Here is a 23,367-nt window from a genome sequence, read left to right as displayed (position 1 = left end):
AAAATTTCTTAAATTGACTTGTACTATGATATTACTTCTAAATTTATTATTCTATATTTTGATAATACAAACAAATATTACTCGTGTTTTTGTGATTTTCGTACAACATCTAGCGTCAATATATAAATTTGTACATCAAAATTTGTAATACCTGTTTCATAATTCCTGTACACAACTTGAATTCATTACAAAACAAGATACGTGGTATGCCATATGTATATACCGTATTCAAGGTTTTACTTTTTCGGAAAAATAGGAAAATCCTTTCCTAAGTATGATAATTCTTTCGAATAAAAACGGTTTAACTTTCAGGTACTGTATTTATGAAAGGTATAGAAACCCTGCATGAGGAATTTAAATCTAAATTACAAAATACATACATTCATTAGCAATTTTCCCATATTCAATTACAGGCACCATGGAACAACAGTGGCAAATGAAAGCTGCCGAACAATATTTTCAACAACAGCAACAGCAGCAACAACAAAAATCGATGCCCTATCGTATTGGCCCTTCTCCCACTGGCCAGGAACAAGTTATCATGGAAAATTTGCAACGAGAATGGGCAAATGCTGAACGTAGACTTCTTGCGCTTATACACAACGGCTATGTTCCAGCCTCTGATATGGCTTCAGCAGGTTAGTGAAACAACATTCAAGTGATCATTCAAAAGCTACAAATCAAAATTGTAGCAGTAATAATGGTACTCCCGTAGTGTGTGTACCAGGGTAAATATTACCGTTATCTATTCCATTTTATTGAGTATTAGATTATTTTACGTCATTCATGTCATGTGATGTTATTACCCTTACATTCCCTTTTCCTTAGTTTAGTAATTTTACCATTTTCCCAGGTATTGGTTCTTTACATAATATAACATATTGATACATACACTTCTGGAGCGCCATAATAATAATAGCTTTCTGGTGACTTCTCCCATCATAACTTCCATCTTCCAATAATGATGGAAATCCACAAAGTATTTATAGTTGTACTTTTTTTACTTGTGAAAACTAAAAAAAAAATTTATGATAATATATGGAGGATTCAATATCATAGCATTTCATATAAACCATGTTTTTTTTATTTAAACTTTTTTTTTCAATTCAAAAACTGACCGAAGTTTGGATGAACAATAATAAGATTCGGGTAGCAGCTCATATAAAGGATACTTTGCTTGTTTCTCATATCTGGCAACTGGCAAGGAAATTTTCAGTTTCATGTTATGAATACAACAATATGCTTAACCCCCATATCAGGGGTTCCCAAACCAGGGGTCGCGACCCCAAAGTAGGTAGGGTCGCAAGCAGGTCATGGGGTCGGTGGGGTCGCTGAGGTATGATAGAGGATGGATGTACAAAACATCTAAGATTTGACAAACCATGTTAAATTTAGCAGTTTGTACCATGGCTTACTGTAAAACAGGCCTATTGGCATCGCTCTATGCTTATGCTATAGAAAATGTAGGTATTTATTGTGACATCACTGTTTGGTTTTAGCTTATTTTACTTAATACCACCAGATGACCAAACTCAAAAGTTCAGTGAAAGAAGCTCTAAAAGTTTCATAATATATATATATATATTGACCTGGGGTCGCACTGGACACTTGAAAGTTGTCTTTGGGGTCGTCCTGGAAAAAGCTTGGGAACCCCTGCCCTATATAAACACTTTATATAGATTATTGTACTATGCTTCTATCTTTTATTCTTCATTGAACTAACAGTATCTATTTCACATGTGCATTAATAAAACATAATACAATAACATGTTGGTCTATTTCCTTGTTCAGTATTTCAATCTGCTTTTAAAATTGTTGAAATACAATATAGAATACACGGTATGACCTTAAATAGAATTGCTTTATGTCACCCTTTAACTCGAATGTTTGTATATTATTGAGCTTTTGTTATGATTATGACACTTTAAAAAGGAATTAAAAAAGTCTTTTGACACTGGGTGTAGAGACGTAATTTACTCTTCAGTGCATAAAAAATCAAAAGCATTCGAAGATTTTAATTATTTAATTTTTTATTCTAGGTTTAGATGCCAACAGTCTTGATCACGCTCAAACCTGCATCTCGGAACTATTTGATCTTCTGTGGAAAAATCGTTACGACCTCGCTTTATCATTTTTGCGTGGATTTCGTGAAGTTTTCTCCAGATCGGCATTGACTGAAATTCGTAACCAATTTATAGGTTTGCACACTTACTAGTATAAATACATTTTGATTGAAGTAACGTGTACCTAATGCTCCTTATTCTCTCCTTATTTCCTGATTGTGAGGATACTATAGTGCGGTGGTTCTCAAACTTGTTAAGTTGCACCCTCATTTTAGAATTTGTAAAGTTTTGCGGCCCATTTCAGAAATAACTTGCTATCAATAAGCTACAAATAACAGATAGTATGGCGAAAGTATGTTTTATTCAAAAAACACGTTGAAAATATGTGGATGGAACGTAAATAATAAAATAAATGAAAAGTTTGAAATGTAAATATCCAAAATAGGGCAGGAAAGATTGAATCTACCAAATATTTTATTTTTAATTATCTCCACGCCCCTTCGAAAAATATTTGGGAAATAATTCTCAACTCTGAATGATTGTTATATTTTAAATCTTTTTTCAATTGGAAAGCAGAAAAACGATTTTGGATTTTGCGCAATTTTTCATACCACCCCTAATTGAATTGAATATTCAATTATTTTATTTATTTATTATTTGCAGGAGTTGGCGAACTTGACACAATGAAACAAATATTCTTACAACAAGGACGAGAGAAATTCCGAAGATCTCGTAACACCAGCTCCGTAACTTGGAAACAACCCTTGAACAACAACAACGACTTAGATAGATCGTGGAATACTGCACCAGCATTGGGTTTGTATTTTTATTCGTTCTTTCGTTTTATTGTTGGCACATGTAACGTCACTAAATATGCGAAGAAAATGTTCGAAATACATTCAAAATTTTTATATTCTATATTGCAAGTTCTTGATTTAGAACTAATTTAAAATAATATGATTGACTAATATAGCCATTGGTTTCTGATGGTATGTAATGAGGTAGTATTCTATTTAAAGGATCTGAAACTTTTTCGTTTTGGCATTGCCAACCCAATTTATTACACCATGGGGAAGATGGTGGTTATGGGATTTGAATCCAATTGCAATCTGCGAGGATTAAGTTTAGCGCCGCTTATCTCATATCAACCTATTCTTTTAGTGCAAAGAGAACCATCCACTGACTTTACCCCATGGGGTTTACCTGATCTGCCCAGCTCAACTTCTACTAATGTATGGGGTTCTACACCTGTCACCCCGACCGCTAATCTCACTTCTCTATCGTCTGACCCATGGAACACGGCTGGGATTGTAACTGCCAATCCACAAGGTAACATTATGGGTAAGTGTGATCATTTATTGAACATTTCTAAATGGAATGTTGTTGTTGTTCATGTTGTTGTTGTTATAGGAAATATCCTATTTTCTTTAATTTTCAAACTAGGAAAATTACTACCAAATTTTTGATACTTATGGTCATGGATAACTGTGTCTACTAGAAGGTTATTGCATTAATATTATATATTATCTAGGCATACTAGTAGAATTTTTTCTTGTCGATTTTGGTGTCAAATTTTTGGTTATATTTACATAAAGAAAATCTACTATTAACTGTAAATTTGTGTTTGAATATCTGTGCATAACTGTTGTTTACAAGATCAGACACACATTTTTGTGGCCACATAGTCGTAGCTAAGGATTAGCATAATATAACAACGAAAATTTTTAAAAAAATTTAATGTCTGATCAACATTGACTTGACAATTTACTTGATTCTCTCAGGGGGATCCAATGGTGCTCGATCATTCAACCGTGCCCCCTCTCGTCCCATATCTCAGAGCAGGAGTAGCTTCAGTGAGACCTCGCCTACTGAGGGGTCATTCGAGTCCAAGACATCGTCTAAGTAAGTAATCCTTATTGATTATTGTTTTTTTATGATGTTACACTCGCACCATTAGTGTCGACTTCTTGCGCTTATACACAACGTAGACTTAAGATAAAAACATGAATGTAGAATGTATCGGAGAATGAGAGTCTTTCTGCTTACATGCGTGTTGCACAAAATATAGTAATATAGTTGTAATTAATTATAATTGGGATATGGATGTTTGAAACACCAATACTGGAACACTTCATTTCGAGTTTTTGTTTTCAGTTAATATTGAAATTTTCATAATATTTACAAGTTTACTCATTGGTATATCATTGTATCCTTGCAAATTTTTTTTTTATTATTCAATGAAAATTTATTCCACTAAAGTAAATGCTTTTATTCTGATAGCAGCTCGGCTTCGCCTGGAGTCATTACACCTCCTGCATCTCTCGACGTTGGAATGCCAATGTCTACTACACTCACTGGAATCGAAACAACTCTCAAGAATTTGTTTCGTGAGTTAAATTTGGCTTGAATTATTCTTATTAATATACGTTGTTAATTTTTATCTTCCGAATTTGAAAACGGGACATTTTGAATATTTATTGATTTTTTAATAATTGCTGATTTTACTAAAGCAACTCTTTTATCTGAATATATGAAAAAATCTTTTATGTAAAAATTTGCCACCATGGAACAGGATTATTTGAAATAATCACACTTTTGTGTCATGGCCGAACCTATAACAGAAAACTATTTCAAATACATTCCAATATAAAATATATTTCAAAATGTCATTTTTAACAACAAAACATAAAAGTTAAAAGTATATTCAATGAACTTGAGTTTAAATTTTGATATACATGAAAGTTACAGTACACAGATCAGATTTTCTACATTGTCAAAAATTAAATGAAATCCTTTTTGGTGATAGTGCGCGACTTCAATTTCTCAAAACAATAAATTTTCAAATTAAACTATTCCTAATCGCTCCTAAATTAAGAATATAAGATATAGATTTCTAATTAAATTTGAGCCGGTTTTATTTTTTCACATCACAATATAATCTCTCGGTTTATACAAATATTTTTTTCTATTTCAGTCAACTCGAGTGCCAGTGGCAGCACACTGTGGAATTGATGGGATTATAATATACTTTTAGTTACATCTGTACTGTAGTGAGACATCGAGTACACTGACTTGACCGTATGAACTTCCGAACACTGTACTGTCTGTTTCTCGCAACTTTAATAATAATAATAATGATAATATATCAGTCTTCATACACTACTTTTCATCGGCCAAAGTTGCAGTGTTGCTAATAATACCACACTGGGTCTTTTGCAATGTTCATTTTCACTTATCTATCTATCTTATCTTAATATTAACTATTGCTCTTGTGTTTTTTGCCATTGATTGCTTAATCGTGTACGCAGAAGCATATTTTCGCTTTAATGTATTGTACAATCATTATTTTGTCGGCCCGAAATTTTACAAAGACAATTTATGTCATACATAACAAAAGATTACTGATCACTGACAAAGTGCCGCGGCCTCAGGTCGCAGCATTTTTATCGTGAAAGCACACACATTTTGCACAAATTCATACTTTTTCTGTCGCTGGGATTATCTCGTCGATTTGAACGGAACGAACGATTGAATACTCAGCAATTTTTGAGGCTGCATTTTTATCATCGAGCCACCTTTACCTCAACTGTGGTCTTTTTTTTGCTGTGAATATTTTGTCGTGTAACTACACTATAAAAGTACTCGAGTTCATGTCAAAGCGTACATGGCCTCGAACCGAACGAGGGTGATAGTTCTGACGTTATCCCTCTTCTTACCAAACCACCATTCCGATTACATCTTTTTATATGTTATGTAATTTTGCCGGATAAAAATAACAATGTTCTTGTTCTAAACATCACATAATATTTTAAAGTGTTATTTGTACCAAAGTCTTGCAGTGCACAGTTATTCCATGTTCCAATTCTATATTGAACCTTGCAATTCTGTAAGGTGCATGCAAAGTTTTATTTTTTATTTTAATTTTTTCTTCTTATTATTATTCTAAAATACTTCTTCGGTGACTTTTTAACCTACCTGCATGAAGAGCAATTGTTTGTGTCCCTTATATTACTTCGTTTATCTTGTTTGTTAGTTCCTTGCCACTTTTTTTATGTTGCAAATATCAGCGAGGTCTCGTGCACAAAAAAAATAATAAAAAAAAACAAAACAAAAAAATATAAAAAAAATTTAAAAAATGGCCGCTGGCGTTTTTGTGACATCGGTGGTCAACAAAAAAAATTTAAAAATGCGATTTGTGCAATCCTGATTCGCGTAGTTGTCTATTTGATATTTTGCAGAACAAAATTATTCATCATTTTTTATCTAATTTGAAAAAAAATGTCTCAACAAGTGTAGTAATATCTTCCTCTTCTTGCATATTATCTCCCGTCTTCACCCTTGTGCCTTAACAATCATTCTTACTGAGTATAATACATTTCGCTGTCGTTAACGTGTCACGTCTACCCAGCGCAACGGAATCATATGTTAGCCATATTTCTCGTTCTGTGCGTCGATTTTTCGCACGCACTGTGAACGTTTGTCGAGGTGGGCAACGAAAAGCCTACTCTGTGGCAACGAAACTGCGATTGCTGTCATCTTAAAAGTATTATTATATTCTAGGTGCATAATTTACCACTGTTTAATGTGTTAATAGCAGTTACCAGGACGTTACCATTCGTAAACGGGGTCACGAATTAATCCGTTGTTTTTTTTTTTTTTTGATTTTTTGAGCTTTTTCAAGTGTACGAATTTATATTTTTAGCTACACTCTCCGTTGCAAAAAGTCTTATTTTGAAAAATAGAAATTTGTTGTTCCATTGCATAGTTCAAACAATACAGCATATTCGATTAAAAAAAAAATTATGAGAAGAATCGTGGAGCATCAAGCTTCAAAAAATACTGTTCAATTTATTTGAATTGAAAACTATTTAAAAAAATTTAATATAATTTTCTAATGGATATTGCTCCTAATTGTTAGTTCCCGATTAGATTGCCAAAATAAGTAAATTTTTAATAAGTGTTAAAATTTAACAAAAGTATTGCTTAACATTTACTACCCCCTGCATTTGATTAGAATGAGGATATCGCTATCATTTTCTGTGTGCATTAAACATTATGTCTTTACCATTACACCAAATAAATTTTTATCACTAATGAGTTGAAATTATTCTGTATTTTCATGATTTTAATATTTTCCAGAATCGGATTAATTTGTGACCTTGGTTTTACTCGTGAAATTAGAAATCTCAAGTTTTTCATTAAAAAAAAACGGTATTTTTCAAGTCGTCATTGTACTTGTGCATTCTTAAAAAGTGCTATTTCTCCGCTTTACTATTCCTATTTACACAGTGTCTTTCTTATGTATGTGAGAGATTAACTACTACCAGAGCCAAATTGCCTTCCTATATTGCATTGTTTGCCATTTCTTTTTGTCACTGTTCAGCGTAAAGGTGTGATTGATATGTCACGCAAGCAATCGTCCTACTGCTCACAGGATCAAATAAATAAAAAATCCAATTTTCAAAAAAAAAAATTAAAAAAAAAAGTTTCGCACTTCATAAAACCGTAGTTCCTCCGCTGTCCAAACATGTTGAATTAATACTAACTTCGCAGTTTTATTTGTTTTTTATTTTCTATTTGAGACAACATGCAATTTTTTGTCTATCTAAAGGATTTGTTTCTCCATTTTCAATAGTCGATATACATCGTCAGACACACAGACAAATATGGTCAATATACATCGCCAGACACACAGACAAATACAAACACACATACAGACTCGAGTTAAAAATTATCATCTGCAATCAGATTTTCAATCAAAAAAATTATGATAAAAAGACTGGTACAATATAGGCCTATATATATATCATGTTTGCAACTCCCAGAATATAAAATTCTGTACGTTTGACGTCATTTACACATATATCTATATTCAATTATGACATCACATTCATAGGTTATAAAATTGATGACAAAAATTTTGGGAACTCAATCGAACATATAGATAGAATATTTTTGTGAGTAATCTGTATTTTTTTATTGCATGTATAATTAAACTTAGTTAAAGAGTCTTTTCTGGTTCTTCCTATGCCCTTTATATTATATGGTACAAACGAAAATAAGTGCTCTACGTCGTCAACGAAATAGTCAACATATAAACCCCAGACAAAATTTGTCTGAGCGTGACTACGAACAAAAAGGTTATTCTTTACCAGCTTGTAACGCTGAAAATCGAAAAAATTTTACAAGCTTACATTTTGTTCCTAGGTATTATTAATGTTCAAATTTTGTTTGGGGGATTGATATAAAACTTTGATTAAAGAATACCGTGATAATATTGATATTACATCGATATCTGTTTTTTCGGCTCTTAAGTGTTATACGAATTGTCGAATATTACCTACTACTACTACTTAGTTTCGTTTCTACGGCTTGGCAGCATATACGAGTTTGCGATTTTATATTTTTATGCTGATTTTAACCATATTTGAGGCCACATGTAGTGGCATGACCTTTGACACTAGTGATAACTATTTTTATGCATTATTTTTCAAAGTTTGCTAAACTACTAAATGTGCGAAGCTTAGTTGTTGAACTAATATCTACCGTACCATGTTGACGTGCATTTTACTCTCACTCACCGTGATTTTCGCGGTAATGTCGCTTTTGTTTAGTCACAAAAACTTCATTTTTTATCGACGGGAATTGTTTTGTTTTTCCTTCTTTTTTTGTTTGTTTTTTTTTTGTTCATTTTCAAATACGCTTCAGTTATTTACGTTCATTGTATAATAGTCAATTTGTGCAATCATCGTTTGTTGCACAAAGTATAAATATAAAAAGACTTGCAAATTGAACTGCAATTTTATGTATATTCAAGCTTTTTACTGCATTGAATATATGTGTTAATTGCAGCTCATTTTACAGAATAAAAAAAATTATAGCTGCGGCTGGTTGTTCTTTCATCGAACTGAAAAAAAAAAAATTGACTAATCACGATAAGTCAGTGTGCTTCCTTTCGCAGCAGAGAACGTGTGCCAAAGTTTCTATGCACAAATTTCTTTGCTGTGCATTACTACGGCCCAAGATTGAATTTATCATCGAAACTCGCTTCTCGAAACTAGTGTTGTAAAACGGAGGCGGCGTTTCGACGATAAATTTCAAATCACGGGCATTTTTTATGCATACATACTATTCTTTATATTCAATAGTTTAACCTTGTTACTCAGGCTTTGCTATTGTTCATTCAATATCACCGTATCTTTATCCGCTTAAGACAGCCACAATTATTCTCCTATAATCCCTTATTATGTCAATTATATTTCATTGTTGTTTAATTGATTCAAAGATAATTAATAATTAAAAAAATGCAATAATATCTCTGCGGTAGTAGGTTATTTCAACAAATAATACATTCATGAACAATCTCTTGTTGTATTGCTGTTAATTGATTTGATTTACTCCAATTTATTTTTATTGTTACCATGACAACTATGTGCATTGTGAACACATTATAATATCCATCACGAAACCGATTTTTTTCCCTTGTTTTTAAACGTAAAAAATTTCACAAAAACATATGAAAATTTTGAAAAAAATACATAAAATTGGGTAAAATTGAACGCTTTTTTACTTTAAAAAAATGATCTTGCTATTTTTTGCCAAGTATGATCAAACATCGTTCGTAGATAAATTCAAATACTGCCAATCGATTAATCACATTAATTTATTCTAACAGTTTAATAAATATTTCATATGGGTGTATGTATATTATTAAATTTTGATATTATTTCAGTGCGATTGTTTTGACTCTAATATGCAATCAAATTAGTCTGGTGGAATTTATGATCATTGTTCAAAAGGTTTCAATCTAAAATACGTGCTTCATTTAGTTCTGTATTATTATCTACAGGTAATTATTATTCATCACATATAAAAAAAAAATGGAAATTTTAGGAGATTTTTGCAGTATTTTTGCCTCCTTATATGATAACACTGTTTTCAAATACTCCGGGTCTCTGCTTTGCTACAAAAATCTTATATTAAAATAAATAAATGATAATATACAACAACAAAAAAATGCAAAAAATTCAATCTCTCTTTTTGTTTTTCAGTGTTTTTCATTTGATTCAAAATGGACTATGCATTTAACTTTTTTTAACTGTAGTCCAATATACCCACCAGTTATTGTATTGTATGTATATTTTTTATCATTGCATATATTAATACGTTGTTTTGGTATTCAATGTGTGAAATGCTGTACTACTTTGAATAATGGGAGCAATGAATTACTGTGAACAGACTTCTTCGTCGTTGTAGATTATTATTATGTTAGAAAAAATACTCGGATTGTTAACTGCCGAGCTCTTTGTTTTTTCTTCAAACGTAAAAGGCTGGAGTGTCAGCGCTGTGGATTGGTTGTTTAATCTTGGTATAGTTTTTTTATGAAATGAGACTCGATTCTGATACTGGGGTGAACACATTATAATATCCATCACGAAACCGATTTTTTTCCCTTGTTTTTAGATGTAAAAAATTTCACAAAAACATATGAAAATTTTGAAAAAAATACATGGGGTATTTAAACAGAATTCAGATAATTTGTAAAATCTTTGTCTTTGTAGTTATAGAAGGTTAAATCGTTTTTACGCATATTTGTGAAATATTTCGTATACGAATAGTATACATTATAACCTAAATTCATCCATTTTTACAGAAAATCGCGACTGTTGCTAAATTTTTGTAAAAATCATAATTTTGCTACCAAAAGTAAGATCAAAGGAGATCTAATTTTTTTTCGAAAAAATCAATATTGTTCAAATTCAATTATCTGGGGCATTTCTATATTCCAAGTATCAGTCAGTCAATCTGTGTAGTATTTCCCTATTATTCATCCACCTATTTGTGTGTGTGGATGTTGGTTCCCCTTCCAATTCACTAATCCACGGGCGTTGCCACCAGCCATCTACAATATTTTTGATAACCAGGAACATGAAAATTTTTTACCATTATCACTGCAGCAGTTGCGTCATCATATTTTTTTTTGAAGTTTCTATTCTTATTTTTGTACTTTTATTTGCTGCATGGCGAACTGCACAATGACAATAAGTTTTCTTCCTGCAACCTTGCGCACCTTGCCCTGATATACAAGTGTGTACCTAACTTCTATATTGTCTATTAGACTGTCACCGTCTGTCTCTAACTAATATCACTGTTTTAAAATCTAAGACTAGATATTATTTTGCTGCATTATAACATATTCCATAGCGATCGTAGATCTGCGTCAAGTGGATCATGTTGCACCGTCATCAAAAGCCAAAAACAGATTATTATGCAGTATTTTTGCTGCTGCTGCTAAAAGTTTCTTCAAATGAAATTCCATGTTTTTTGTTGTTTTGTTTTTTCTTCAAACCATCTTCAAAGAACAACATGTTCAAAGCCTGCTTTGCCTTTTTTATAGCCGTTCCGATGAACTTTGAAAAAAATATCGTTGGGCTGCCTCTGGTAAAGCACAAAAATCTTATTTCGACAGGTGTCTTTTTGATTACTCTGTCTTCAAATATCGTAAACAAATTATGAGAATACAATAAAATATATTATTATTATAATATTTAAACTTCAGTCGAAAACAGTAGTATAAAATAAATCTTTTTCTCTGCACTCGTAAGCACTTTACTCTACTTCATGTCTGATATAGAGATCTCGTACTTATCGCTTAGATCTCAATCTCCATCATCTGTTAGAATATTTGTGCAATATTATACCGACTAAGTTGTATTTTTGTCATGAAAAAACAAAAATTGGGTGGAGTGTTGGCTGTGGGTACGGTTTACTACGTTTACATACTGGTAAACATTGGTTGTCTCCGTTTTTTTTTTCTATTTTATATAAATAATTGATTGTATTTTTTTTTTCATTTTCTGTTATGACAATTGTTCTTTTCAATGCATAATGCTACATTCAAGTAATTACCAATTTTGGGAGTGGTAAAGAATTGGGGGAATTTTTTTTTCCTAGATATGTAATACACCTTATAGCGATCAAGCTTTTTTTATATCGTTTGATTCGCGGTACTATTTTATTTATTTTTGTTGCTGTTGGCACTTTGTGTGTTTCGCTCTGTAGCAAGTCTGCTTTTTTTACCATAATCCGATTTTTTTTTGGCGGCAAGGCGTCAAATGATCGACATTTTAAAATATGACTAGTCAATTATTTTAAAACATGATTTGGCAAATTTGTCCGCCATTTTTTTAAGAGATTGTCAAGTGTGGAACATAAAAAAACCTACGGTATTTTAATACTGCGTATTGGATGTAAACCAGTCCCTTTATTGGCAATAGCCGTTCATTTTCAACAGTTCTGATACTTTTAATTTGTTTGTTTTTGTATATTACTGAATCTGGAAAGCATTTTGTTTTTAAAAAGCACAATCGATGTGGCTGTTATTTGTACATAGTAGTGTATCTAGTCATACCTTATAAACTTGATATTCTGCGTTTTGGTTCATTTTAGTTTGTGGCGTTGCATTATTTAGCATATCATACCAATTGTGTATATAGTATGGGTAATTGAAAAAAAATTAATAAAATTGTACAGAAAATATTGTCTTATAATTTGTCTCATAACAGTGGGAAATGCAAGGATGTGTATAATATAATATTTTAGCCCTCTGAACTTGGGTTAGGTTGTCGTAGCGGGTTAAAAATCTTGTGCTCGAATTCTATACTCGTCATCTCGCATGTAGGGTGTAATAAATCTTTATGGCGATACACGGAAAACGTACAAATTCCCGTCGTTTTAGAAAATTGGCAGCTTCACTGTTTTGTTCATAAGGAGGAGGTTGAAACACCTCTTAAACATAGTAAATGGGTGAAGGGTGCAGCAAGTTATCGCGATTTCATTCACATTGGGAGACTATTACTTGAGTTGATGGAATACAGCAGGGGTGGGTCGCGAAAGCGCTCCCTTTGGAACCAGTTCCGAGGCCTCTATCATCCGTGAAATAGAGCCAAGATTCAATCTTTTGTGCGAGAATGTACAAGCACATCGGTTTCATTGAAGGTATTTTTCTTTAATATGTTTTGTATTATCAAACTTTTTCTTAGTTTCTGTGGGTTGCGGAAAAATTTGGCTGTGGAGTGGATGAAAATTTTTAGGAACGCTGGAATAGAGTATTATCATGGATGGCTGCATAAGTGAAACTAATATTAATAATAATAATTACGGAACTCCGACCCTTGACTAATATAGTCATAAACTATTGAGTTATATTAACAATTCTGCAACTATACAATATTCATAAGTTATATACCGGTAACTGTTTTGTGTTTTGAAGAATGACGCTGTCAATGCATATTGTGTTGATATTAGTATTGTACAATCAAACTTTCTGTAGTCGAGGAACTTGCCAATTTCAGTAATATGATTATACCTTTTTGCATGATTCGTGACAAGCTAACTTCAATAGGGAGTTTCTAAGCAACATGAGCTTAACTGTGAATGTCATTTTTCTCTGTGAGAACTGATCATGGCAGGATAGCATAGCTTAGCTTTAGCAGTTTAAGAAGATGTGTATTTGAAATCTATATAGACTAGTGAATAAACTGGAAATCCGTTGTGCACAACCACATTACATATAACAAAATTTCAAACTTTATTTAACGTTTATTACAGTGCAAAATACTAATATAATATGAAGAAAGTATATTTATACAAGCACAATTATCTTTCAATTTGTACAAGAGCTGGGAATGTCTTCATTCTCAAACGTTCAACTTCAGCTCGTAATACAGCGACTTCCTGGGCTTGCGCTTTAGCAAGATCGACTAATTTTCTCCTTTGAACAATGCCACGTAATCGATTGTCAGCTGTATGTTTCGCTCTTTCTGCAGCTGTTATAGAAAATGTAGTGTTAAACGTTGTTGGAGGTAGATCTATAGCTTGTAGATAACTATGGAAGACACTAACATGATAGAGTCTGTTTATGCCGTATGTATCACTGAAATCAGTACTAGGAAAATTTCTTCCTCGGAACGTTTCAATTTTGATATAATGCCATATATATATATTATAGACTTGTCTCAGAATTTTCTGAGCACCTTTAAAACCATGCGGTAAATATATATTATTTTGGCGGTCAAAATTAAAAAATTTTTTTGGTTATCAGTTGGACGAAGGCCCAAAGTAACCACCTGATTTAATAACAAGAAAAACATTTATAACTTGACATTGGTACAACTGTACCAATGGTTTCAAGGCTGTTCCCAACATTTGGGAGGGTTGTGCAGCACTAAGCCATGTGATTCCTTGGATTTCTCACAAGCCATATTAAACCAAGATAATTGACCAACAAAGCCTAGTATTATTACCATATGCCCGTTATTGTTGGTATCAGTTTTGCTTTCATACTGATCGGATGGTTTGACTATATTATATGCCAATCTCACAGAAAGAAAAATAATTACCATTGACTTCATCGATGTTATTACGTTCTGATACAGAAACATGGAGTTCTTCTGTTTCTTTACCAAGGGACATGTTTTCATGTTGCTTCTGACGAATTGTTCTTTCTAAATCTCGAATCTTAAAGTAAAGTGAGAATATTAAATGTGAGCGCTTCTGTTTGATAATAATTGAAGCTATATAGTATAATCGATTCAATTTGTTAGACAAAAAATGCATGTGCTTTGAATATTTTATGAGGCCGGTTTCCCAACCAGAAAGGAATTTATCGCAAAGAAGATTTTATTTGCTTTTTAAGGAAGGGAATTTTACCTTGTATGTGCCTGCAGTATTATTAATAGTTCTTACTTATTCAGCAATACTGTAATACTTATTTATGAACAAATTATTAACTATATGGTCGACAGTGTGGTGCATTGTGCTAAGCGCTAGGAATACGCTTGCCTTCGCATCTCTGATTATTACCCTGCGCGCAGTGGTAGGATTCAAATTTTTTGTCAGCTGGTTTCATCACATATTTTTCAGCCGGTTCTGTTACAAAAAGTCATGTTTTTTCAGTTATGCCAACCAGTCCGCTGATTTCATGGTTCTATAGAACCGATGCGAACCCCTGAATCCCACCACTGCCTGCGCGGGTACGCAGTTTCAAATCCTGGACTGGTAACCAAACATGCCATATGATTAAGCTATCTTATCAGCCTCCCTCTCCCCCAGGATAAATATGTAAATTCTATCGTATGCTATTCAAACTGTACAAAAGATGGAGTGCCATAAAGCTGGGATCCAATAGAGATAGAAAACAAACGCAAATACAGTTTCTTTTATATATATATATATATACCGCGGGGGGAGTTCATTTTTATAATTAAAGTACTTACAGTAGATTGTTTGTGTGCAACATTCTTTTCCAGATGTTTATCCTGTAATGCTAATGTTTCTTCTAAAACTGACATTTGTTTTGCATGTCTTGCTTGGTGATTTTCCTCATTCAAGTACTAAATAAAAATTGTAATATTCTAAATGATTTTAATGAGCAATTGATTATTTTTCCATTAATGATTAATGTTGTATTGAAAATAGCTAAAAATCACTAATTTGTTGTAGCAATACCTCCAAATAAGCCATGTTGATGCAGAAGTAAATGTTGTCAATATATAATGAAATCCTAGACTCATTTTTAAAATTAGCGCCAATATCACTAACTGTTATTTATGAAGGCTTTTGACTTACAAATTCAGTGATTTGACTTAAGACATGAAAACGACTCATACTCAACTCGAGACTCAAGAAACCTATGGCTCAACTTGTGATACTGGGTATGGGTACCCAACACTATTATGCTAACCATTAAAAATTTCTCTTGTAATATCTTACCGATTGAAGATCTTTAGCAAGTTTAAGCATTTGTATATGTCGAGCTTTATTATGCAAATCATCCATCTGCATCATCATTTTCTTTCTCTCCCATTCCAACTGATGAATTCCTTTTTTAAAGTCTTTGCATTCAGTCATGGCTGCAACTTTATGTTCTCCGAGACCCTAAGTAATATAATGAATAAAATAAGTTACAAAAATAATAACTGCAAGATAATATAAGGTATTTGAGTGATAACAATCTATGTATGATTGGCCATTACATGCAGGGTTATTATATATATTATGGGAGTGGCTCCCAACCTTTTATGGCTTGTGGCCCCTTTTCAGAGTCATTTAGCACTCATGGTACGTTTAGCACTCATGTCAATTTGAGTGTTAGATTCCAAATCTCATTATGTTTAAACAATTCATGTTCAACTAAGTGAAAACACCCTGTGAAATAACTTCTCTTGTAACAGGAAAAGTAAAATCAATTTCACGCCTAGCATTGTGGCCCCCACAACTGCTCTGTGGCCTTCTTGGTGGCACACAGTTGAGTACCGCTGTTTTAAAAATTCAAACACAGAAATTTATAAACATGGATACAACATTTGAAATTAGAGTTAAAATCGCTAAAGCTCTCTAGCATATGGGCTCCATTATTAGAATTCTATTTAAGTGAATATTTCTCATATAGTATTTCACACCTACACTTCGAACAAGTGGCCATTCAAACACAGATAATTAAGTTGTTTGAAGGGTGTTACGTGTTTTCACCTAGATTAGTCTTTCCAGTTCGAAGTTTATTTTTATTACACGCCAGGTGAGGTGGCAAAAATATGATAAGGATAATAATCTAAGGTTTTGGTTAGTGCAGCATTGGGGACCTTTGAGTAATTGACTCAGCTTGAGTAGGATTTTCAAAAAAACGTTGGTTTAAAGTTAAAGCATGGCGGGCTTTGAGTAAATGACTCAGCTTGAGTAGGACTCTCAAAATAATGTTGTTTTAAAGCTAAAGCAAGATGGGCTTTGAGTAATTGACTCAGCTTGAGTGGGACTTTTAGAATTATGTTGGTTTAAAGCGAGTTGGAATTTTCAAGTAGTAAGTGTCACGGTGACTCACTCGTATTCAACTATTTCGTTATCTATGATCAGGACTCAAATTATGATTAGAAAGAGCAGTGACTTAAATTGACTCAGGACCTGAGAGTGTCATGACTCAACTAGAGTTTCAAACCTTAAAATTTGCTGAGACTTGGACTTGACTGGGGACCGGAAATTATCCGTGACTCAACTCAAGATTTTAGTGGGCCAACCATAGGCTGACGAAAAAGTGACTTAACAGGTTTTTCTATTCTATGAAAATTGATTTTTATTTCAATTTCAAATCCTAACCCTGATTGTTGCATTAAGATCTTCAACAACAGGTCGATGTATTAGGATACTGTTGTCATAATCAGCAATAAAATCTCCAGTTTCAACTTCAACTTGACCTTGCTTTAATAAGAATTGAATTTCTAGATTCAAATTATTTTTCATTCGATCTTCTCCCAACCTGTGATATATGAGAATAAACAAATTAAATAATTTTTTATATTGATGAGACATTTTCAAATTTTTTATATGACGCTTCTAATGCTAAGCCTTTCTCTCTGAGCAAGGTCCTGTACAAGCAGCCACTGATATATAAGGAGCTAGGACTGAAATCTTATTAGGTCAGCACACCAGCAAAATTAATGAATGGGAATTATTTAAAAAAAAATCGAATTTCTCTCACTTGTTCTGTTGTTTAACAATGTCTTCAAGTAATTAAAGTTAATTAATCAAATTTAAAAAATCCGTATTTCCATCACTTGTTCTGTTGTTTAACAATGTCTCCGAGTAATTAATGTTAAATAATTAAATTAAAAAAATACGATTATCCCTCACTAGTTCTGTTGTTTAACAATGTCTCCAAATAGTTAATGATAATTAATTAAATTAGAAAACGTATTTCCCTCACTAGTTCTGTTATTTAGCAATGCCTCCCAATAATTAATATCAATTAATTAAATTAAAAACATATTTCCCTCACTAATTCTGATGTTTAACAATGTCTCCGGGTAATTAATGTTAAATAATTAATTTAAAAAAAACAATTATCTTCCACTAGTTCTGTTGTTTAACAATGTCTTCAAGTAATTCATGTTAATTAATCATAATTAAAAAAAACGTATTTTCCTTACTTGTTCTGTTGTTTAACAATGTCTTCAAGTTCTCTGTTCATCATTTCATTTTCATCTTGTAAATGTTGAAGATATTTTGTCATCTCCGCAAGTGTGGAAGCATGATTTTTAACACAAAGTTCACTTTCTACTTTAGTTTTCCTGTTTTTAAACAAAGAAATTGAAAACAAGAAAGCACTGCTCAAATATATGGACATGAATGCCAAAGCGAAGCAGTATGGGTATGCAATCTTTCACAGTAGACTATCGGTAACGCAATCTTCACGTCTTTGCCTGACCACCAGATAGAAATGAATGCGAATGCGATCCATATGTCCACTTCGTGTGCAATAAACAAAAAAGATCAATTCCATGTTTGAAGAATGGCTCTATAAATACCTTACATTTTGCAACTGAAGGATAAAGAGGAGGTAGCTAAAAGAAAATATCAACATACCAAATCATTTATATATGTTAGGATAAGAACTGTATAACTATCCAGGGGAGAGGAAATGAGGAATAAGATGACTTAATCATATGGCAAACCATCTTGTCAGTTATTGTATGGGAATAGTTAACCTGTGAACGACCCCACGACAGTGAAAATCTAGCAATCGGCATGACATAATTATCTGGCCCTCAAATTGAACCAGAAAACCTGCGGGGGGGGGGGGGGGGCATTCGAAGAGGTGAAAACAAAATTGGAGATATATAAATGATTCACATACCTTGAGCTACAAAGCCTTTGCCACACGATGGTATCAAGACCTTCAGGAATGTTTATCGGATCATCCAGTTCTATTAAAGCATTAAGTGTAGACTGAGTTGCATCATCTACAGCAGTAAGACTTCCACCTGATCCAACCATTGCAGGATTTTTCTTAGCGTTAGGATATGGATCGTAACTGTGAGATCTGTCTTCAGAAACTGCTTGACGTTGAACCCTGAATAGATATAACTTGAAAATAAATCTTGATTTTTTGTTATGTTTCGTAATTTATGAGACATTATTTTATAAAATTTGTTTTGAGTGTGAATGTTAAACTCCCAGAGTCGGAATTTCATACTTTCAATGGTGCCAAATTCCCAATGGAAACTAGAAAAATCATTACGCTGACTTAAACTTTTTAGTAGACAATGAAAAGCGGCTTGCATAAGGCTTCGAAATTTTGTTTTCTGGAGTTAAAATTAAAAATCTTACAACCAGAAGTTGAGTCGGATTGCCATGAAATAGACTCAACTCTCCTTAAATATCTTATTCTTAATATGTATAAAAGGGCAATTTTTATAAAGAAACACTAATTTGAAGAAATAGTATAAGTGAACAATTTCACAACATCTCAATCCCTACCTTGGTCTACGTTTATATAATTTGTAGAGAGGTTCAATCAAAGGCAGCGGAACATCTGAAAAATCCCGCTTGAATGTTCGATCGAGTATTTTATCTTCTGCAACAGCACTGTCGTAAACTTCTCTGTAATCGTCGACAAGTTTTCGAATTTCTTCTTCCGATTCATTCAATTGTTTCTATTAAAAATTGATTCAAAGATTTTAGTTTCAATTATGATTTTCATTTTTTAAATTCAATATGTTCAACAAAATAATTGTTTGTTTATGGTTGGTTTCTCATCTACGGAAGCAGTCATCAATATAGAAAAACCTACCTTTGGGACTCAACATTGTTTTCTCAGTTTATTACACACTCACTAAGGTGGAGAGCGTGAGATTTGAGGATGCAACCTTTCATTTGTAAAATCTAGTCCATAATGTCCAATTGTTTCTATTATATAATCAAAATACATTTTACCTTCTTAGTTTTCCCAAACTCCAGCAAGAAGTTGATTTGCTCTTCTTGAATATTAATTTCATCAAGCATAAGCACGGCAGATGATAATCTTAATATTTTAGATTCTTCTTGACTGATCACCATTTCTGTTTTTACTTTCCTGAAATAGAAAGAAGAAGGCTGTTCATTATCATACAAAATAAAATGGGTTACAAAAACTGAAAATGAAGTATTTGTGTGATTATTGTAAAATAATTTCACATTCTGTATATTTTACATACACTTCTTTTTTATCATATAAGAATCATTTCAATCATTCAATAGTCAATATTTGAAGTTTGTGGATAGGTAAACCCAAGGCATACACTTGCTATTGCATTACCTTACATAAGCTAAAATTTTCGAACCATCTGAGAAATGAGTGAAATGCATGTCGGGCCATTGGCTGTCCTTCTTTTTCCACCATCTATGGTTGAGGATAGATTAACTATCTGTATCTCATCTAACATCTAACACTCGACTTAATAAAATAAAAAATACTGAAGTGGTGACTAAATAAGAGGCCACATGACATATAATTGAGCTTTTAATAATCTCTCCTCAACATAGAAAAATCACCTGTTGTACAATTGGAGTAATTGTTCATCAAATGATGACATGGCCTCAACAACTCCTTGTTGTATTTTCTTCAATTCATTTTCAAGATTTTTACGATATTTTTCTCGTTCCTCAAGAAGATCTGTAAAATTTGTATTTGTTGTAAGTAACCTAATAAAAAGAATTTGCCATTTTTATAAAAATAAAAGTCACTGAAGATATTGTATTATAGTCTTTCCTGATCTGTTCTCTACCGCTGGAGTTACTTGCATTGAATTATATAGTAAAGGCAAAATCTAGTGGGTATCAGGACTGTGGATTCAGAATCATATTTTCAAATTTCTCGGAGATGGAATTCTGAAAGTCTGGAATTAATTTCAATTGTGAAAACAAGTCAAAACTTCCTACTAAAACTCGAAATGAATTAATTCATGAGTCTTGTAACAGTTTTCAAAGGCTTGCATATAACATAGGTTCAGTTATGAATTGGATTTTCTTTGCTGGGATCGAAATTTTGTAAAACACAGGGTCGAAATTAAAAACCAAATTTCTCTCAGTCCAGAGTCGGAGTTATCCAACTCCCCCTCGGACAATCAGCTTCTCAGACGCTCAAAATAACCCTCAATAGAAAAAAATCATTAATCTGACCCATTTAGTTCAGTTAGGGTAATATGTTGGGTTGATATGTTTATCATACGAGTTGCTAACCTAACCTTTGCTGTGTGGAAGCTGAAATTCTGGTTTTACCTTTCTGTTTCTTTTCGTGTTCTTTCATCATTTTTCTTTCTTCATCTGTCCAGTCTTTTTCAGGTTTTTCAGCAACAAATTCAGGTAGTGGAATATCCTGTTAAAAACATACCAATGAAGTCACATCACTTGATATTCAAAATACACGAATTTTAAAAAATATGACAGAACGTTAATTTGTTCATGAAAAGGATTTCCTTGAGATATTAGTAATCACTAAAGTTAATGAAGATATAACTGGCCAGCGGTTACGTGAACCACCTTATGACAACAAGAAAATTTTCTCGCACATAATTACCTCCCCCCCCCCCAATAAAATACCTGTTTTAATATGTCCTCTTTCTTAACTTCCAACACTCCTCCCATCATATCATTCAATCCTCTCTCTCTTTTATTGTCAGATTGTGCAGCTTCCAATCTGATTTGTTCTTGTCTTTGTTCTTCAACTAATTGTTTTTGTTGTTCCATACTGAGAACATGTTCTACTTGAACCTGGTGAATACAAAGAATCATTCATTCGTATGCTAAACTTTTGTTCGCTTGCCACGGAAATATGCAAAAATAATCTTTTACCTCTTCATCCAACACAGTTAAAATTTTTTCAGGTTTTTCATCAATACTTAATACTGGATCTTTGATATCTGATGCATCCATGTCCAAATCCTACAAAATTATAAGAATAAATTAATTATAATTCAATATAATATTGTTTATAAGTCCAGAGTTTCCCAAACTTTTTGGGCGGCAGACCACAATTCGTGAATCTTAGTTTTGGCTGACCCCTAGCCTATGCCGTATCAATTTCTGTGCCTAATTAACGAGGAAGGATAATGTTTCATTTACAACACAACAACACACACATATGCCTCACACATATAGGTCGTTGTAAGAGGCTATAAAATTTTATGACAGCAATAGATATTTGTCTGCGACGCTCAACCAAAAAGTCGATCAGACTCTTTTCATATCGTTGCGGCCCCCTTGTGACCCCCTCATCACAGACTCCGAGGAGTCCGCAGACCCCAGGGAAGTAATAATTCACATACCTCCATAATTTCTCTAATTCTTATATTCTTTTCTTTTACTCTCGCAATTTCTTGTTCTTTGTTCTGATAAGCGTTTGTAAATGCTTCATTGAATGATAGTTTGATTCTGCGGATAGCATCCTAAAAAAGAGAATTTTTATAATTAATATAGTAAAATAGGAATATTGTTAGCTATTATTTTCAGATACATAGACTGGTGGCTGCAGATACACGGTGAAAGTGGCATAATAAACAACCGGCTGAGTGAAGCTCTGATAGCGAGCATGTTACTTTATCTTGGCCCAATACGCAATCATGTCGATCAGGCGTTGAAAGCATTTATGAGAACAGAACCAAGGACATGTGAACAAACAACCTTGTCAGTTGTCATAGTCTAGCAAACAGCATGAATATTGGAAGAAACTTATGATTGGTGTTGTACTATAAGGAGATCGATATCCTGAATTGTCGGCCAGGTTGTCTGTCTATAACTGTGATCGAATTCAGAAATGTCAATGATAACAAAAATGCTACTGAATGATGAAAACTTATGATTTTATATCCTATACATTTAGTGTATGTCACTTCTTTTTAATTTTAAAATATTTTTCCCAAAAAACCTCCAGCCAAGTTTATTTTTCCAAACAGTGAAAAAATCGTACACAAAGTACGAGAAAATGATAGTTTTAATGAGGAAGGGAAACCGAAACTGGCTATCGAGCTCAATATAACCAGCTACTTGAGAATAGAAAACTACTTGGATCATTGCTTTTTAATACAAGGTTGCGAGTCAAACGGAAAGAGTGAGAGTGCTGACAGAAGAGTTGCATGTAACTGCTGACACACTAAAGAGTTATACTTAAAGAAAAAAAATTCCATAAAATCTTTTATGCATCAGGCAAAATAATGGGCTCGAACCAAGATATCTAATCTGAAAACCAACATTGTCATTGAACCTATGTATTCACCTTCACAAGTACAATTTGATTGATCTTTTCTTCTCTTGTATGAAGATCAAATTGTGAATAAAACAATTCATTTTCTCCACCATATTTTGGTCCCAGACTTCCATGAAGAGAGAGTTGATGATCAGGATGTAGATTACTATCTTCTTCCTCTTCTTCTTCTTCGAGACTTGTTTGTGTCGTACTGATCTCAACGATCTCTTTTCTAGACTGTTAAAATAACGG

The 23,367-nt window shown here is 32.9% G+C and overlaps 2 protein-coding genes across 4 annotated transcripts in view; one reads left to right on the top strand and one right to left on the bottom strand.

Annotated features, from left to right (window-relative positions):
- Positions 1 to 10,559, top strand: part of LOC120339312 (uncharacterized) — a 28,037-nt gene extending 17,478 nt beyond the window's left edge. For 2 of the 3 annotated variants that reach the window (XM_078116001.1, XM_039407403.2), the window contains 7 exons: positions 414 to 638; positions 2,040 to 2,198; positions 2,727 to 2,879; positions 3,225 to 3,404; positions 3,845 to 3,965; positions 4,344 to 4,450; positions 5,038 to 10,559. In XM_078116001.1, coding sequence (XP_077972127.1) covers positions 414 to 638; positions 2,040 to 2,198; positions 2,727 to 2,879; positions 3,225 to 3,404; positions 3,845 to 3,965; positions 4,344 to 4,450; positions 5,038 to 5,075 — 983 coding nt within the window. In that variant the 3' untranslated portion in view covers positions 5,076 to 10,559. The remainder of the gene's footprint in view (positions 1 to 413; positions 639 to 2,039; positions 2,199 to 2,726; positions 2,880 to 3,224; positions 3,405 to 3,844; positions 3,966 to 4,343; positions 4,451 to 5,037) is intronic. The other variant, XM_039407404.2, reaches the window with a different exon arrangement.
- Positions 10,560 to 13,644: 3,085 nt separating this feature from the next.
- The window catches only part of LOC120339958 (cilia- and flagella-associated protein 43-like), a 29,953-nt gene continuing 20,230 nt past the window's right edge, over positions 13,645 to 23,367 (bottom strand). Inside the window, exons 23-37 of the mRNA XM_039408203.2 lie at positions 23,146 to 23,352; positions 22,199 to 22,318; positions 21,726 to 21,815; positions 21,474 to 21,644; positions 21,153 to 21,249; positions 20,427 to 20,547; positions 19,830 to 19,968; positions 19,374 to 19,549; positions 18,751 to 18,966; positions 18,044 to 18,184; positions 17,214 to 17,373; positions 15,837 to 16,001; positions 15,341 to 15,457; positions 14,465 to 14,582; positions 13,645 to 13,891 (exon numbers count right to left, since the gene is read on the bottom strand). Of these exons, the coding sequence (XP_039264137.2) occupies positions 13,722 to 13,891; positions 14,465 to 14,582; positions 15,341 to 15,457; positions 15,837 to 16,001; positions 17,214 to 17,373; positions 18,044 to 18,184; positions 18,751 to 18,966; positions 19,374 to 19,549; positions 19,830 to 19,968; positions 20,427 to 20,547; positions 21,153 to 21,249; positions 21,474 to 21,644; positions 21,726 to 21,815; positions 22,199 to 22,318; positions 23,146 to 23,352 (2,208 nt within the window). The 3' untranslated portion in view covers positions 13,645 to 13,721. The remainder of the gene's footprint in view (positions 13,892 to 14,464; positions 14,583 to 15,340; positions 15,458 to 15,836; positions 16,002 to 17,213; positions 17,374 to 18,043; positions 18,185 to 18,750; positions 18,967 to 19,373; positions 19,550 to 19,829; positions 19,969 to 20,426; positions 20,548 to 21,152; positions 21,250 to 21,473; positions 21,645 to 21,725; positions 21,816 to 22,198; positions 22,319 to 23,145; positions 23,353 to 23,367) is intronic.

The sequence above is a fragment of the Styela clava genome, chromosome 9, assembly GCF_964204865.1.
Source record: "Styela clava chromosome 9, kaStyClav1.hap1.2, whole genome shotgun sequence".
NCBI lineage: Eukaryota > Metazoa > Chordata > Ascidiacea > Stolidobranchia > Styelidae > Styela > Styela clava.
Note: the sequence above shows the minus strand (reverse complement) of the source record. Positions and strands in the feature narration are given on the sequence as shown.